Source organism: Melanaphis sacchari, unplaced genomic scaffold (genome assembly GCF_002803265.2).
Source record: "Melanaphis sacchari strain LSU unplaced genomic scaffold, SCAv2.0 Contig11_pilon_pilon, whole genome shotgun sequence".
NCBI classification, from domain to species: domain Eukaryota; kingdom Metazoa; phylum Arthropoda; class Insecta; order Hemiptera; family Aphididae; genus Melanaphis; species Melanaphis sacchari.
Genome location: NW_020270469.1, coordinates 4,484,920 through 4,497,221, shown reverse-complemented (window position 1 = coordinate 4,497,221; position 12,302 = coordinate 4,484,920). Strand labels below are relative to the sequence as shown.

At 25.0% G+C, this 12,302-nt stretch overlaps 2 protein-coding genes across 3 annotated transcripts; one reads left to right on the top strand and one right to left on the bottom strand.

Annotated features, from left to right (window-relative positions):
- Window positions 1–3,406: 3,406 nt before the first annotated feature.
- Window positions 3,407–6,987, bottom strand: LOC112604186 (O-phosphoseryl-tRNA(Sec) selenium transferase). Of its 2 annotated transcripts, XM_025353106.1 has the most exons (9): window positions 6,714–6,987; window positions 6,490–6,646; window positions 5,523–5,796; window positions 5,252–5,410; window positions 4,912–5,176; window positions 4,723–4,844; window positions 4,468–4,653; window positions 4,257–4,412; window positions 3,876–4,183 (listed from the first exon to the last, which is right to left on the bottom strand). In XM_025353106.1, the coding sequence occupies exons 2-9, from the start codon at window positions 6,601–6,603 to the stop codon at window positions 3,876–3,878; spliced, it is 1,584 nt and encodes a 527-aa protein (XP_025208891.1). In that variant the 5' UTR covers window positions 6,604–6,646; window positions 6,714–6,987. The 2 variants fall into 2 exon arrangements, with proteins under 2 accessions (XP_025208893.1, XP_025208891.1); XM_025353108.1 differs by lacking the exon at window positions 6,714–6,987 and having other exon boundaries at window positions 3,407–4,183; window positions 6,490–6,603.
- A 616-nt stretch (window positions 6,988–7,603) lies between these two features.
- On the top strand, window positions 7,604–10,497 carry LOC112604208 (grpE protein homolog 1, mitochondrial). The gene is made up of 6 exons (XM_025353139.1): window positions 7,604–8,104; window positions 9,514–9,673; window positions 9,771–9,884; window positions 9,960–10,079; window positions 10,166–10,249; window positions 10,315–10,497. The coding sequence occupies exons 1-6, from the start codon at window positions 8,031–8,033 to the stop codon at window positions 10,426–10,428; spliced, it is 666 nt and encodes a 221-aa protein (XP_025208924.1). The 5' UTR covers window positions 7,604–8,030; the 3' UTR covers window positions 10,429–10,497.
- Window positions 10,498–12,302: the final 1,805 nt, after the last annotated feature.

Sequence of the window (12,302 nt, the reverse complement as noted above, 5' to 3'; positions counted from 1 at the left end):
AAGTAAAAAATTTGAATAAACACTTAATAAGTCTAAAAATTAAATTTTTAAAACGTAATTTGATTTTTCAGGACATTATTTAGATTTTATATATTTAATTAATAAAAACCAAAATGGCAATTTTAGAGATAAACAAACAATATTGAATATTATATCAAATCTGTTGTGTTATGTCCACAAAAAGTAAAGTGAATGGGCACATGAAAAAGAGAATTATTTCTAAAAGTAATTTGGGATCTTAAAAGTCAATGTTGGAGAAAAAGTTAGGAAAAAATAAGTTCATAAGTTTTGTAAATAGTTGTATACAATGTTAACCAGACTTTGTGAAAAAATATTAAATATTTTTTTATTAAAATGAGATATAAAATAAATATTCATGTCACTTGATGGTTTTTACAATTATTAATGGAGTTGATAAAAAACTGTATTCTGTTAGCCAGTAGGTAACATTTCTTCCTGTTTTTCAAGAGTTCTAATCTTTGAAATCTAATGTAATATGAAAATAAAAACCAAAATATTTTTCTTTTAATAAAATGGTTTTTTATTTTACTCAAATGTTTTTGTGTCACTTTAAAGTTTAACAAACTAATACTTAATGTGGACAAAATGTATGTAATATTAATATAGGTAAATAACACATACATAAATATTGTGATACTACAATTTTTATATTATTGCACATTGCAGTGTTATAAAACAAAATTGTACAAGCAAAAGAATGTATTTACACCATTTCTTAAACATTATTTTTACCTTTTATTAATAACAATTATTTGGCTAAGTTGATGCAAATTAAACGGTAAATAAACTTGGAATGATTTACTTTAAATGTTATTCAAACTAATTGATTGTCCAATAAAAATAGTAATATTTATTTTGTAATTTATACAATAAAAATTAATAAAAATAGTGGAATAGAATAATAATAAAAAAAAAAATTAAAAAAAAAAAATACATAAATATAATTGGTTTTAGATGCATTAACTTGAGCCAATAATGTACAGACTAAAATACGTTTTCAATAACAACACATATATATTATGGAAAACTATGAACAAAAAAAAATTGTATCTTAAAAATGTATGGAAGAAATATTTAGCTAAATTAAAAAAGATTATCTACTTTCAATAAAATTAACTTTTAATAATTCAATATCTATGTTTGAATTATCCAAAAACAATTTTTATTATTATCAATTATTTTTTAGAGCTTGGCGAGTACATAAAGTTGACTAGAAATTGACTAGACAGAAACTAAAGAGTAAATATAATAGTAAAAATAAATAAATACAAATATATGCCATTATAATAATTACTCTGGTCGGTTAGTAGGTATGTACAGGAATGATTAGTAGTATACAGGGCAAATATTTTAGAGACTACTATTTTACTATTTATCATTATTTAATAAAAATATAGCCAATACCTTAATTGTAATCTATATTAAACAAATTATATACTATTAAAATACTTTTATGATTTTATTTATTTTAAAACCATAAAAAATATATATACCTGAAAAACCTCAGTTCAAAATTATTTCATTAAAAACAAAGAGGTATGAGAAATGGAAGAAAATTAATAAATATTATCTCATAAATAAATTATATAACTTTTAAGATTATCAAATTGATTTTTTTTTTTAACTTCTCATTAGCTACAAATTGCATACCCCATTTACTATATATTTTTACATAGGATATTAGGAATAATAATATAGATTCTATAAAAATAATAACATGGTAAAACAGTTAAAAATAAATAAATAATAATTAATAAAGTAACTTGGGTAAAATAATAAAAGTGATTTGAAACAAAATCTGACCTAACTAAAATACCACTAAAAATAAAAAAAGGATACTTAATCATAGTAAATAGGATTTCCAAATAGTTCAAATATAGGAATATTATTATTACAGTCTTTTGTGTTTATCATAGATTTTCACAACTTATTTTACCTAACATAAACACATTATAATATGTTTTATTAAACGTTTATTAACATTTGCTATGGACTCATCAGTTACGTATAATAATATAACATAATGTAAAATTGTAAATTTAGGAAATATAAATGTTAAGATCATGTTTTACATTTTTATTAATTCACTAATTATACTAAATAAAATTTATTATTTTATCATATGTTGTCTGATAATATAAAACAATAACCTTTAAAACCGGAATACTTAGAGGTCTTTTTATAAATCACAGTTATTATTAAAATTTTAATTATTCAAAACCATAAAAAAAAAAAATTTAAAAAAATGATAATAGATAAAAGATTAAAAAATGAATGATCTAGGCAATGACATTGAGAACAAAATTGTTTTTTAGTTGTTGGTAGTAAATAACTTATTAGTTTCCAATACAAATTACTACTATTATGAACATATTAATACATAAGAATTATTATAGTATTAGTCAAGGTGTTAATTCCTTCCTCAACAACATTTTAAATCGTAGTTAATATTTATACTATTAATTCATTGAGTACCTCAATATTTTAAAACTATATTAAATCTATGTAAAATTAGTAATATACATTTTACAACCTTAATTATAACAATAAGTACTCGCCAAACTCAAAATTTTAGCTGAAATATTAAAAATTTATCAGAAATAAAGCATTAGACTAGAATATGTATAACTAGTAATATTGAGCAATGTGATTAAAAAAAATTTAAAATAGGGGGAACTTGCCTAAAATTGTTCTTATTACACTAAAAAACATAAAAGCACCTTTAATTCATATTAAATATTAATGTTTAATTTTTTTGTACAATACGTTTACATTACTTTATAAATAGACTATAAATTTGACTCTTCAAAATACTTAATTATTGTATTATTACTTTAAAGGGATTCTTGGAACGAATTTATTCTAAAGTACAATTACAAATTAAGTTATGCTTCAAACATTATGTCTCTGAAAGGTGTTTTATTGCACTTAATTTTAATAACCACAGTACCTCGATATAATTTATATATATATGTATAAAGGCAATTCAAATTTAAGAAATACAAATATCTATTTGATGCATGTAATAAATGCATTTAAATTTTGAATTTACTGTGCCTCAGTGTTACATGAGTAAAAAAACAAAATTTAATAAAGACAACTAGCAACTATTAAAATTTAGGATTACTTTTAGACTTTTTTATGTGAATGAGAATTAATGATTTTAAAAATAAAAATACTTTTTAGTTAAATTGTATACAAAATACAGTTTGAAAAAAAAATGTAATTAATTATAACAAGTATCAATATCATGTTTGAATATTAATTCAATGTGTATTTAGCCCATACCAAACAAATATAAATTATCTATGATAGTAAATATTCAATGATATATCAAAAGGTATTTTTTAAGATAATACATTTTTATTGAATAATGTACAAATAACTAAAAATCATCCAGATTCATAAGAAATTATAAGACTTCTTAAGGGAAAAAATTTCTCCTTGCTCACACAATTTATGAGGAACATTAATTTTTTACCCATTTATACTATGACTAGATTTTTACTTTTTTTTAAATATTATCTTAATTAAATTTAAAACTTAAGCTTTCCTATTCATTATAAATGAATAGAATTATTGAGTCATTCAGTCTATAGGCATCTGAACATAATTTGATACAATATTTACTAAAAAGCCTAACACGTCATGGTGAAAGACATCATCTAATATTTTTACAATTTGAACCATATAAAATAACCAACTACTAAGAGTTTAAGATTCAATTTTGAATATTTTAAAACATAACTGCTCCAGAGATCTCTTTTCTGTTCTACAAGCAAAAATTGACTAAAATAGAACATTAACATACATAATATGTAGTTGAAATAATGTCTAGAATGTAAACATAACTATCAATGTTTACGTAAATTATCAACACTAGATGTGCGTGAAGTTGATGTACTGCCATCTCCAGTAGAGTAAACTCCATTTATTGTGGTTCGATAGCTAGATGCAACTGTTGCTGTTCGCCGCATTGATGTGTTATCATTACCTTCAGATGATGATGGAGTTTCCAGATTGGATGGATGTGATTTTCTTAACCTAGCAATAACTTTATCCAATTTTTGTATAAACAAATCAACATCAGACTTTTTAACACCTATTGAGGCACCAGCTGTAATGTATGGACAAGGGTAGTTGGATTTATGTGCGCCCCAACCTTAAAATATAAACAAATATTATAATTTACATCATGTAAATTTTAATTTATGAATATATTAAGATTAACTTACCATCAAATTTATAACCACAGACATCTTTGACTTCAACTGATGATATAACTCTGCAACCTGTAACATGGCGCATATACATCATGGAGCTTAGCTGACTTAATTTTTTTGTATCAGTTTCAGTCGCATTTGGAACACTTAATGATGTCAATGTCATAGCTAAAATGAGTAATTTGTTAGACATTTAAAATTCACTGTGAAAATGTAATATTACCAATAGAAATAGGATTATTTTGTATATCCAATAAACGTTCACCATATTTTGCTGCAATTTTTCCAAGTTCTTTCCGTAGATGTTGGTGTACTTCTTTACGTTGTGTTATCAATTCTTTATAACCATTAGTACCCAAAGACAGTAATGTTATAAAGATATCCATAACAGGACTACAAGATGCTCTTCCTAATTATTTTATAAAATTAAATTGTTATTAATTATTAATTAATTTAATGATAATGTTAATAATTATACCTGGATAATTTCTAGTAATTTTATCTAAAATTGTTTTGTCAAATCCAGCAATAATAGCACCTCCAACAGGAACTAAAAAGTTTTTATCTGTGCTTTGAACAAAAACATCAATCCTCCCTTTTCTAAAAAAAAGTATTTGATAAATTAGTTACAAAAAACAACAAATCAAATTTGTATAATATTATTCACCTAGAAGCATCTTGAATTGAGTGCATCAGTCTGGTAGATTGTAAACCATATGCATTATTGACTAAATGTGGTACATTATATTTTTGACAAAGACAAGCAACTTTTTCAAGTGAATCTGATACTCTTGGGGCAAAACAACTGGTTGTGCTAAGAACACACACTATATTATCTGATCCGAGTGTTGATAACTGTGCTTCAATTGCTGGTACATCTGTATGTAACTCATCACCACATTGTATAGGATCAATGATTATTGGTTGCAGACCTATATAGATTTAGAAAAATAAATAATGATACTTTAAATATTCCTTAAATTTTTATCTAGAAGATTTTCACTTGCCAGCTGTAATTATGCACTTAAAACATGATTTTTGATCTATTCTGGACCATAATACAAACTTGGCTCCAGGCTTATCTTGTTTTAAAGTTAACATGCATAACATCAAACTCATTCCAGTAGCCATTGGAACCATAAAACAACCAGTCGCACTTGCTACTCCTAAATAATAATAAAATGTATTATCTATAAATAAGTAGTAATCTTCATGTTTGTATGTAAAAACATTAAAAAATTTAAAAAATTTGCTTAAGTAGTAAACAAATTTCTTTACCCATAAAACGGATAGACTCTAATAGCATAGCGTTGACTAATTTTATCATTAAACTAGATCCTGTGGCATTAGGTTGAACTTCAGCAATATTTTCAGACCGGCCAATACCATGAGTCATGAGAAAATGTCGTTTTGCAACTAAATTGCAAGCTATGCGTCCTTCTCGTTCACCAACACCAGCATGTTCTTTAAAGTTATTACTGTCCATAAGTGCCAAATTTGATAGAAACATTTCGATTGTTGCATCGTCCCAACCATTATCTGGCCATTTTCTCTATAATAAATAATTGCACTATGATTTTTAATAAAAATATATCACTAATAAAATAAAATAAACTACTAAAATAATATTAAATTAATTATTACAATAGATGAATAGTAGGTCTATTTCTAACCTACTTCTTAGGTAAGAAAAATAAAGAAAAGAAACTAATATAAAATTAAACATGCTTAAAACAGAAATCTGATAATCAATATTAATCAAGTTTGTTTAAAATTTACAATTTATTTCTTCTTATAACAAAATATTTGAAATATTGCACAATAAATTAGTTAATACCTTATAAACATATGATAGAGGTTTAAAATTGAAAATGATAGAAGTGATGTGAATCCTATAAATATGAAATAAATACTTTAAGCAAATGTATGTGTTTTGTTGTAAAATATATTAATGAATAATTAATCTTGTCGATATTTTCTTAACTAAACATTTAATCAGTAAAAAAAAATAAATTAGTATATCTCAATAAAATTATTATCCTTAATAAGTAATATTTAAGGTCTTATAGTACTTTATAACTAAATAGTTCACTGTGAATGATTATTTAAAATATAAACTAATCAATTAATAAAATGATTTATTCTTATTTTTATGTAAACTTTGAGAAACTGAAGATAGAAATGAATATATTAATGACATAGCTTAGGTTAGGTATATTATCTATAATTGTATTTTATTACATACTTGTTCCATTAACGTTTTAGCCAAGTTCTCTCTTGTTCTCAAGGCACTAGCTGCTTGCTGGACATAAGAAGAAGGTATGAGATTTTCAGCTAATGTAAAATTCTGACTATTCATTTTTACTATAGGTATTATTCGTATGATTCACATAATAAATTACCTATAACATACATTAAGTTAAATATAATTACGTTTAATCACTATTTTAAGAATTTAATATTTTTTACCGTATAGAATACAAACACTAAAAATGAGTACTCGATAAAAAATGCTATTCCAAAAACAATTATTTATTGAATTCTCGTTTATAACTTAAACCATATTCAAAATAGGAACGTTCGGAGCATTTAAATGAATGTATAATGTAATACTTATTTAGCCTTCCGAGAACATATTATAGAATTTCTACAGAAACGTTTAATGTTATGCCTGTCTTGGCAGTACACTTGGTGTAGTTACTGAATGTTGATGTTGCCGATGTAGGTAGTTATGTAGTTGGTGTTCAAGAATTATTTATTATTATCAAACAAACACAAATCAATGATATCAAAAGATAAACACCTATTTGATATTTCCCACAATCGACAGTGCGTAGCCGAAGCGTTTTAACTTTTTGCTTGTTGTTCCACGAAACATTTGTTCCACCGGTCTCATGTTCCATAAAAGTATAAAATTATGGAGCGATTATTTTGTGGAAAACGTGGTCATTGGAAGAAACATATTTTGGAACAAGTGATAATTGGAAGACGATTTTGTGGAAACAAGAGCATATTTTTAATTTTAGTACAAAATAATTATGTCGTTCTGTCTTTCTGTGATATAACATTAGTGGAACAAATACGTTTTGGAACAAATATCTATATACACCATAGACCTCAGATCATAAACTATATGATCCAAGTCATAATTCGTTCACCGCGGCCACTCCTTTGGTACAATGATTTACCATTGACGACAAGTGACAACATATTATAAACACCCATTAGTTATTAACAAGGACTGAAAAAACAAAACAAAAAATAATATTATATTTGTGCGAAGTTAGTTGCTCTCATATTATAAAATCATTATAGATTTCATACACCCGAGTATGAGTAGAAGGTCTTTGGATATCATAGAACAACAACGTTATATTAATTTATTCTGTGATTATAGCCTCGGAATAAATGTCGTGATTACAGCTTACAGCATAACATTACACAAGATTATGTAGTCCGGCAAGTCTTCGTGGTTCACCAATCACTATTACTCTATAATGATACTATATTACTATTATAGATAATATTATAAATATTATATTAAAATTTAAATAGAGTGCTTTTTACCGAGTTAGTGTGTTATCTTAAATCTTTAGGTGTACGTAAAAGCCGCATGTTGATTGGTGATCGCTGAATCATTGAACGCCGACGTCTATAATCTCTATTCTATTTTCTATAGTTTTGAGGCCAAGATCGGCAAGATCTGAAACTTTATTCTTAGAAAATAAAAATTTAGTTCTACTTTAAAAATTTATTAATAATTTAGAAAACAATATTTCAACCAAAATGACTTCCATTATAAATTATCCATTCCGCATGTGTAGATCTATCTTGAGTACTTCTTTGGCAACAGAATGTAGGTAAGTTAAATTTTATCAAAATATAGTAACTACAGTCATTTGCCGGGTCAAAAGACCCAGTCTGCAATCTGATCAAGGAGGCCTTAAGTTATACTAAAAATTGTTAGCTCCGCTTTTTACTTGTTTATTTTTATATTTATTAAGAAAACACCATATCCACATGTGTTGTTTCTGTCTTACTAACATACATCATAACATATTTGCATTCAGTAAAAAATATTTTATGATGTTAACTTTAATATTAGAGTAAATTTACCTATTATAAAATTTAAAGGTAAGAATATTATCTAGAAAATGATGGCTACTTAATAAATCTAATATCAATAAAAGCTTGTCATTTTCATGTTTTAGTAATAGAATTAAACTGTAAAGGGAATTGTTGTAATTCATATCTTAGTGTATTTGAGTATTTCTGTCAATAGTTATTAGAAGTGACAGTTATACATTTGCAGGTACTTCATTTTTTATAGAACTAAAATTTTTTAGATTCAAGCAAATGCAATTGCTAAGTAATTTTGAATTACTTAAAAATCGTTTATCTAGGCTATTTGCACAAATAACATGTATATAATTAAAAGTTTCAATTTTAAAACTATCAATTAATGAAATATTTGGCCGTTCATCTATTGCAAACGAATCATAGACACAAATTGATAAATAGTGTATTAAAATATATTATTTTTAATATTGTAGTATATTCATAATAAAGCACCTGTCTACTTAATGTTATCGAGACCTAATATTAATTTATTTTATGAATATAAAACCAATAAGAAAACTTTAAAAATATTTAAATACAGTTACTAAAACAATGGCAATATATTAAATTTAAAATATGAACTTTAAGTCTAAAGGCCCAAACTAGCCTGAGTCCCAGTCTGTGATCGCGGATTCGCAGTCCAGGCCAATTCAACCCTGGCCATTTGTTTAGTCTGTGGTACCTACATAATATAGTTTTTAATTTAAATGAACTGCAATTTATAAGATTTAAGATTAGTAATCGTGTTACAGAATTATAGTGGCATAAACTGATTATTTAATATTTTTCTAATAACCTACATTATTAGAAGTCAGAAAATGGTCAGTTTAATGTTTAAAAAGTATTTAGGTTAACACCAATAATTATGTATAAGAAATTCATTTTTATTTATTGTAAACTAACATGTTTTAGGTACTTAATTAATGGATATTTTTTTCTATTAAATTAAAAAAAAAAGTTAGGAGATTAAATTGTGTTTGGGTTGAATTATATAGTATGAAAAAAATGTAAAATTATTGTATATCTATTATGTATTGTATTGCTCAGAATATATTTTATTTAAATTAAAATATGTATATATTAATAAATCTCAATTACTTATAATAATTTAAATTGTGAGTTTAATTAAATTTTGTTATTTACTATTCAGGATGAATGGTGTTATAGGATATAACATTCTTCATCGTAAAATGTCAGATGCTGCAGCTGATAATACTAAAGAACCATTAAAAGAAAGTAAAGAAAAAATTGATATCGAAGCCCTTGTAAAACAAAATGAAGATTTACTTGAGGAAAATAAAAATTTAACTGTATGTTTCAAGTATAATTTATAGAATTTTGAACACAGATAGAAAAAAAATATTTATGATACTTATTGATCCTTTATGATTCTTTCATTTTAATTAGGAAAAGGTTAGGAGGTATTTGGCTGAAACAGAAAACATACGTAAACGTACAATTAAAGAAACTGCTGATGCTAGAATTTATGCAATTCAAGGATTTTGTAAAGATTTACTAGATGTAAGTTTAACATTTTAATTTTAATATATTAAAAAACCTATTTTAGTTCATCTTTAGTAATTTAAATTTTTCTAGGTTGCCGACAGTTTAAGTAAAGCTACTGAATGTGTACCGAAAGAAGAAGTATGTGATAGTAATCCACATTTGAAACATTTATATGAAGGCTTAGTTACTACTGAATCACAATTACAAACAGTTAGTATTACAAATAATACATTATTTTAAACATGTACATTAATCAAATTATACATGTTTATTAAAATAAAAATTTGTAATTATAGATTTTCCAGAGACATGGATTAATGTCTATAAATCCTTTAAATGAAAAATTTGATCCCAATTCGCATAAAGCTTTATTTGAACAGGTAATTTAGTGTAATTAAAGATTAAAAAACAATCGTAAATAATTAAATATTATTTTGTTTTCTAGGTAGTTGAAGGCAAAGAAGGAGGTATTGTCGTTGTAGTTTCCCAAATTGGATATAAATTACATGATCGTATTGTAAGAGCAGCTGCTGTTGGAATCAGCAAGGATCCAAATTAATAAAAATTTGTAGTATTAAATTAATTATCTATTGTGAAAATCATTTAGAATCTAAATTAATACATAGACCACAGTTAAAGTAAATCAATAAATAATATGTAATATATTTTTTCCAAACAATTATGTTATATTGTATGCTACTTATAAACAACTTTAATCTATGACTAGACAGGTATATTTATCAAGGATTTAGTGAAATAGATAATTATAATTTTTGCTATACTATATTTTAATAAAATAATTATATATTATATTTAATGTGTATTAAGAGGTAACAACTAATGGATAAGCGCTTATTAAGGGTATGAAAAAACCTTATTAAAATAATGACCAAGTATATACAAGAAATTGATCAAATTGAAATCATCAAAAAAAAAAATTATAATTTTTTTATAATTACCTTTAGTTTAAATATACTATTAAGTATTTGTGGAGCACACATTAAACACTAAAAAGTATTTTTTGTATACAATGTGTAATTGTTTTTAGGTTATTCATAATTCATAATGTTCTACTCCCTACAGTGAGGCTAGCGATGCATAATTTTTTTTTTTTTTTTTTTTTCGTATGGCGTATATGTCCGGGAGTAGGCCCGAAGGCCTATAGTTCGGACGCCTGTTTGGCAGAATTTTTAGTGGGCACCCGTAGGTTTCTGCCATGCCCGGGTGGGGGGCGGCGGCTTCTCTCTCCAGACACCGTGACTGCCTGAAGAGTGACGCTGCGCGTGACCGAGATTCGAACCGGCAACGGTGCGCGGCGCGACCACCGCCTTAGTCCGCTCGGCCACTTCACCCCCAGCGATGCATAATAATGGCACACATAAGATTGAAATCCCTACCCAGTTATCGTTTTTTAACACTTAAGAATGTACACAAGTACATTTATATTGATACTTATACACATTATAATGGTATGTGATAACTGAAATAAAAATTGTAGGATTAATTAATTTTATACATAAAACATTTACACCAAACATTACAATATAAACATCAATATTTAATTAAAAAATACAATTTATTGTTAAAAAACACATTTAAAAAAAATACATCCATATTTAAGTATAAATACCATAATTATTAAAAAACACACAACAAAAGTAATGTTTTTGAAAAGCAACAATTTTGAAAATTTAAAATTAATTTTTAATAAAAGGGATTGAATTCAGCCATTTCACTCATTACACATACTACTCATTTCTATTTTGACAATTATTATATTGTTACCAATGAGTAATTGATTAGACAAGTATTCTTGAATAATTTAGATTTTATACTAAGTTAAAAGAGATTAACTTTCAATTTTACCCTCTTAGACCCAAAGTCTTACATTCCGTTTACCATTATTATTAATTATTAAAAAAAAATGTAAAAAGATATGATTACTTCAATGAACTGATAAATGCAAGATGGTTTTCCGTTTTTACTACATACAATAGTAATCATAACCATGAACATATTTATATGTGTATACAAGTTCCATAAATATGTATTCATTTTTAAAAGTTAATTGTCACTTACATTTTGTTATCAAAATGTACTAACATAAATTTAGTGAATAATGGCTATCAATCCCTTTTTAAATTTAAACCTAATTTAATTTGTTGAAGGTTAAGCATTAAGTACAAACTTTATTAAGAAGTTTTCAAAAAAAAAAAAAAAAAAACAATTTATAGAATAAAACATGTAATTAAATATTTATATTTAACATTGCTATTTGCTATCTATTCAAACGTAATTTATTTTATTAAGTTTGTGCATGCTATATATTTAAGTAAAATTAAATGTGTTAAAGGATATTTTAATATTTTAACTAGTAAGAAAATTATTTTGAATACAAAATTACAATAGATGATCCACTAAGTAAACATTACA